General features: G+C 53.4%; 1 protein-coding gene across 1 annotated transcript; it reads right to left on the bottom strand.

The window, feature by feature from the left end:
- SOD3 (superoxide dismutase 3) lies at positions 1-5336 on the bottom strand. Its single transcript, XM_033213904.1, has 2 exons — positions 5080-5336; positions 1-1345 (listed from the first exon to the last, which is right to left on the bottom strand). The coding sequence occupies exon 2, from the start codon at positions 1327-1329 to the stop codon at positions 607-609; it is 723 nt and encodes a 240-aa protein (XP_033069795.1). The 5' UTR covers positions 1330-1345; positions 5080-5336; the 3' UTR covers positions 1-606.
- Positions 5337-6343: the final 1007 nt, after the last annotated feature.

The raw sequence follows: 6343 nt of genomic DNA, 5'->3' as shown, positions 1-6343 counted from the left end.
TACTGAATTGCTGAATTTTTAATGTGCAACACAAAGATTGCCAAACATCCCGGAAAGGAGCAGGTCTCAGTGGGGTGGCGGTGGATGAGAAACAGCTGAAGACGCGGGGCATTTGGCCTGGCTTCCGCTGCACGGGCTGGCTGGCCGCGGGAGCGGTGGTGAGTGGGGAGGGGTGGGGGTAGGGGGACTCGAGGCAACCCTCTAGAGCGGCCTCTGAGCTCCCAGGAGGAACCTGAAGGCGGGAAGGGGGAAGATCGTCAGGTCAAAGGCGGTAGTCTCAGGGCTTATGGGATGGAGAAGGAGGGTCCGGATGGAAAGGTACCTCAGGGAGCCTAGGAGGCTGTCGGCGTAGGTGGGATGTTTCGGTGCAAATGGAGGCCTTCAGACCTACTGAGTGGGGGGCTCCCAGGGTTGGGGCGGTCCTCAGGATGGAAGGTTGGTGGGTCTCGGTATAGGGGAGACCTCTGGGTGGAGAGGGCGGCGGGGAGACTTCAACAAAGGTGAAGGTGAGACCTCAGGGTGGAGGGTGTCTGTTGGAGCTGAGGAGAAGCTCAAAGGCAGAGGGGGACCTGGGGGTCCTTGGCCGCCGCCGGGTGGGGCCCCCGCTCAGGCGGACTTGCACTCGCTTTCGCGCCGCCGCTTCTTGCGCTCTGAGTGCTCCCGCGCATGGCGCTCCCAGAGCCCGGGCCCGCACACGCCCACCACGCAGCAGGCCAGCCGCCGGCCCGCGTTCCCGTTCTCCACGCTGGCCTGGTTGCCGCCGCGGCCCAGGTCGTCCTCGCCAGCGTGGACGACCACGGCCCGGCCCACGATTGAGTGCGGGCCCGCGAGCGAGGCGGCTAGGCCGGCGCGGTACTTCCAGAGGCTGCCGTCGCGCACCGCAAAGTTGCCGAAGTCGCCCGGGTGCCGCGGGTGCGGCACGGCCAGCGGGTTGTAGTGGGGCCCGGTGGACTCGCAGCCCTGGCTCAGGTCCCCGAACTGGTGCACGTGGATGGCGCGACTGGAGCTGTTCGGCTCGGTCGGGAAGCCCTCCAGGGCGAAGAAGGCCTCGAGCTTGGCGCGGGGCGCTAGCTGCCGGAAGAGGACGACTCCGGTCACCCGGGGCTGCGCGGCGTCCAGCGTGGCCGACGGCTGCACCTGGCAGGCGGCGTGGAGTGCACCGTCGTCGTCCCGCCGCTGCGTGAGCTCCTGCCAGATCTCCGTGATCTTGGCGTGCATGTCTCGGATCGACTCTGCCAAGTCAGAGTTGGGCTCCTCTGAGTCCTTGCCCGTCCAGGGGTCCGAGGCACCGGCTGCCAGGAGCAGGCAGGAACACAGCAGCGCCAGCATGGCTGGAGTCGGGCACCTGCGGGACACCCCCGCGGAGATAGGGGCAGAGTGAGGCTTAGTTACTTGAAACATGGACTCTCAGGGACCCCACTGTCACAGACCCAACCCCCGAGTCCCCAGTGGGCTTCCTGGCCCAATGGGCATTCCTTCGTGTGGCAAACGTTTGTCCAGGGTCTGCTGTGTGCCGGGCACTGTGTTAGGTGCTGTGGCTGTAAAGATGGCTGTGACCCAATCTGAAGAAACCCACAGGGATCTGAGTCACAAATGATCATGGTCCTCTCCAGTCCCATCTCCATAGTGTGGAGGGGGTCTCAGGGAGCATGAGGGGTGTCTCATGGCCCTCCCTCATCTCCCCACCTGGTCTCCTGTTACCCTCTTCCTCCATCCTCCCCCACAGACAACCCTGTCCCTGCCTTCTGGGGCTTTGCATGTGCTATGCCTTCTCCCTGAAGTGCCTTCTCCGTGTTCTCTGCTACACTCAGTAGACTTGGAGCTTCTTGAAGACAGAAACTCAGTTTTATTCATCGGTATCCCCAGCACCTGGGCCCACACCTGGCAATAGGAAACATATAATATGTGATTTTGCATAAGGAGTTAAGAGAGGGACAGACTTGGCATCCAATCATTCCAGCACAATCCTACTATTGAAGATGGGGCCTGTGCTGGAGAAGGACAGAGGAGGCAGTACCCATCTCCCTAGGAGCCTCTGGGAAGGCTTCTCAGAGGTGGTGACTTTTGAACTGGGTTCCACAAGATGGGTAGGAGTTTTCCAGCCAAGTTGAGTAAGAAAGCCATCTCAGCAGGTAGTGCAGTGGAAGTTTTTAAGAAGAAAAGTGGGTGATGAGGTAGTCTTTCATTCCTTAAGTCTTACAGGTAAAAGGATGTGGGTTGGACTTTGGGATGAAGAGGAAAGGGGAGAAAGAATGGGAGTAGCCTAGGAAGAGACAGAGAAGCAGAAATAGAGACAGCGAGATGAGTTAGGGGGCACTGTAGTAACCCAAGCAGGAAATGAAGGCTTTTACCGAAGTGGAGGCAGTGCACACAGAGGAGGCATGGGTTTAAGAGACACACCGGGCAGCACTGGCAGATGAAGGCACAGTGCAAATGACCAAGGTTCCCAGCAGGAGAGACTGGGTGGAGGGAGGGTGGGACCTGTTCTGGAGAAGCAGCGAGAGAGGATGAGTTCAGCTGGAGTCTCCTGAGGGTGAGATGCTGGCGGGTGCCCAGGTGGGGAGACAGGTGGGCAGACAGTTGGAAACTTGGGTTTGGCACTTGGAAGAGGAGATGAAGCTGGCAGGGGTTCTCAGTGTTGACTGCACATTAGATTCTGATTTTTAAAAATCAGATGCCCAGGCGCCACCCCAAGAGATTCTGATTCTGTGAGAAAGAAGGGAGAAAGAAAGAAAGAGAAAGAAGGAAAGAGGGAAGGAAGGAAGGAAGGAAGGAAGGAAGGAAGGGAGGGAGGGAGGGAGGGAGGGGGGAGGGAGGGAGGGAGGGAAAGAAAGAGGAAAGAAAGAAAAGAAAAGAAAGAAGAAACCTCCATCAAAGATTCTGGGGCCCAGCCAGGAATTATAAAGTCAGGTACATATTTGAATCCCAATTCCAACCTATACTAACTGTAACTGTGACTTCATGGGATTACTGATGCTTAGCTTCCGGTTCCTTACCTGTAGCATAAGGCCAGCCATACCACTAAGGTATGTCCAGAGGGATTGATGCTGCCTCCAAATAACTGCTTTAAAGGTCAACTGCATTTCCAACACCAAACTAGGTGCCATTTAAGAAACTCCAAGATTGAGTAGATATGCTTTATATAACCATTTCAGAAAGCCAATTTAGTGTGGTGATTAAAAGGATGGATCCTAGAACTACCTCATGAATCTAAAGCCTGACTCTGCCACCTACTCTAAGGGTTAGCAGTTATTATTTTTATTGCTGAGTAGCAGAGTAAATGCTGGACTGCAGACTGTGCACTGCCTCATCCCCTGTGAACCTCAGTTTTCTCATCTGCAAATAGGGGTACTAATACAGACTTACCTTAGAGGCTTGCTGCAAGGCTTAAAAGAGATGATTAGAATTGCTAAAACTTATTGAACAGAGGTGCCAGACACTATTATAAGTACTGTGCATGGGTTAATTCCCTGCCTCCTCACAAGAACATTATTCAGTAACTGTTATCCCCATTCTAAAGTGTGGGAAACGGAGGCACAGAGAGGCGTGTGTCCTGCCCAAGGTGACATGTTCAATAAGGAGCTGAAGGCAGGATTTGAAAGTGTGTGTCTGCTCCAAGCCCAAGGTTTAGGCACCACACTGCACATCTCTCATCTAGGACACTTAGTACGGAGCCCAGTACATAGAAAGTTCTCAGGAAATGGCAGCTCTTAGCTATCACAGAGAAGCTGCTGGTAGGGATTTTAGGACCATTAGCTAAGAGATGCTGTGGACAGTGTGAGAGGAGGTGCCCTTGAAAGGCTCCAAGAAGAAGTATCCAGAAAGAAGGAGAAGCAGAGAAAGTGATGTTCAAGGACTCACCTAAATGACATGGCCCAATGTGGTACTACTACCCCAAAGCCCCAGGGAGTAGGCAGGAAAGTGGGGTAACTCTCCTGCCAGACCTGGACATGAAGTTCCCCATCATCAATCCTAAGACAGCCCTGCCACTCAGAAAGGCTCTGCTGCTTAGAAAGTTCTCTGTAAAAGCACAGAGCAAAACCAGATTGTTTTGGGTGTGTCAGTGAGCTTTCTTTTTCAAGAATCCTTGGGAAATAAATATTTTAAGGAGATGTTTTTCTCTTAAACCAAAAGAAGAGCCAGGCATGATGGCTTATGCTGTAATCCCACCCCTTTGGGAGGCTGAGACAGGAGTATCATTTGAGTCCAGGAGTGTGAGACCAACCTGGGCAACATAGAGAGAACCCCATCTCTACCAAAAGTAAAAAATAGCTGGGTGTGGTGGCATGTGCCCGTAGTCCCAGTTACTCAGGAGGCTGAGGTAGGAGGGTCGCTTGAGCCCGGGAGGTGGAGGCTGCAGTGAGCCATGATGGTGATCATGCCACTACATTCCAGCCTGGGCGCTAGGTGACAGAATGGGTGACAGAATGAGACCACGTCTCAAAAACAAAAAAAGAAGAAGAAGAAGAGGAAGAGGAGGAGGAAGAGGGGGAAAGAAAATTCTCCCTTAAACCCAGGTAAACCCTGACTTCTTGTTTCTTAAGCCTTTGACACCTCTTCCCCTTGGGACCAACTTCATTCTTCTCCCACAGCCTCCTGCTCAGTTTGAGCTGTGAAATGACCAAGTGCCTTTTTAAGGGCCTCCTTTGTACATGGATCTGGAGGGGAGGACAGTGTTATCAAAGAAAGAGGACAGGGGCCTGTATCCTGAACCAAATGGAGGCACCAAGCCTTTATCTCCTTCCTGGGTCTGTATCTGGGAAGAACCTGCCCCTCTTGAGCCTTGGGTGTATTTCCTCCCTCAGCTCGCTCCTAGAAGGAGCTCTTTTTCCTAACACTAAAGTCCTCTTGGACTGGTCTTTGCAGATCCACAGGAGGAATGGTTTCTTCCTCCCCTCATTGCCTTCCTCTCCCTTCACTCCACCTCCCTTCTAACCCCTCAGAACAGCCAGAGAAAGTCCATTTCCCTCCCAAGAAGATCCAATTTGTTCCCAAGAGGAGGCCTGTTGCCCCAACCCAACTTCAGACTCAATAAACACACTCCAACAAGAATAAAATGAACCTCAACTTAGCACCCACCTTTCCGGCTCCTCCAAGAGAGCTTTCTCTCCTGAAAAGAGTGCTGCACCCAGCCGGCCCAGGAATGCTGGCTGTCCCTGGAGCCTGGGCTGTTAGCCCAGCAGGAGGCCAGCCCAGAGGAGTGGTCAGCGTGAGGGAGGCAGGTCATTGGGCTGGTTTAGGGAGGAAAAGCAGGCCAGACAGCCCTGGGTTGTAGAATTGGTTCGCCTCCACCTCCTCCCACTCTGTCCCCACCTCCCCTGCCCCTCCCATTTCTGGGGTTTTGGGCCAAAGATTTCATTCCGTGACTTCACCGGCTTGTAGCCGGTGACCTTCAGTACACAGCAGGGGAATAAAAATGAGAAAGAAAATTGCCTGTTTGAAGAGGTGTACAATGACCTCTTTATTGAGAGGCCCTTTGCTTTTCTCTAAGTCAATAACTTACTGACTTATTTTTGCTGCATGGAAATGGGCACCTCGCAAATGTGCACGGTGTTTGCTGCGGAGCTGTGCTGTCATACCTGAGAGTAGAGCAGCGGGTGGGTCGTGGTGACACAGGCGGCAGTGTCCCAGCCTTGTCACTGCCTATCTGTGTACGCCTGGAGCAGCTGCACCACTCCCTGTGCATCCTTTTCATCATCTGTAAAATGGGGGTGTGATGCTGTCCACCCCGCACGCCCACCGTGAAGATCCAATGAGATCATCACTCGCCCAGTGAGAACACAGTGGCTGGAACTAGCCGCACTCATAAATAATCATCATTGTCGTTGTTACTGTTATTATTAAAGAGATGAAGGAGTCTTTTTAGAAAAGGATTGTCTGGGAGAACTAGGAGTGTTTCCCTCCTGATGTCCGTCCTTTTCTTGCTACCATGAACTTTTCTCAATCATAGCAGCCCTTTCCAAAAATAGAAGCTCTTCTTTCCCAGAAAAGCCCATGTGGGAAAAACCAGGCAGCCTGCGTGCTGGCCTGCCCATCCTCCCACATTCCTTCAACAAGTGTTTATCGGGTGCTCATCCGTTCCAGGCACTATGCTGTGTGCCAGGCACCCAAAGCTGCATAAGTCACCTTGGAGGTTCATACTATGGGGACGGAGACAGCAGCATCAATAGATGCATCCAGTACAGAGTGGGGAGCGCAGCAACGGAGGAATGAACAGGGCCTCGTGAGGTCGCAAACACCCGTTTTGGTGGCAGGAAAGCTTATAAAAAATCTAAGTCTCTGAACTCCACCCCAGGCTGGGTGAATTAGTTACCAGCAGGAGCTTCCTAGAATCATCTTGGAA

This window comes from Trachypithecus francoisi, unplaced genomic scaffold (assembly GCF_009764315.1).
Source record: "Trachypithecus francoisi isolate TF-2019V2 unplaced genomic scaffold, Tfra_2.0 Lachesis_group1, whole genome shotgun sequence".
Classification (NCBI taxonomy): domain Eukaryota; kingdom Metazoa; phylum Chordata; class Mammalia; order Primates; family Cercopithecidae; genus Trachypithecus; species Trachypithecus francoisi.
The sequence above is the reverse complement of the archived record's forward strand: the minus strand, read 5'-3'. Positions and strand labels throughout refer to the sequence as shown.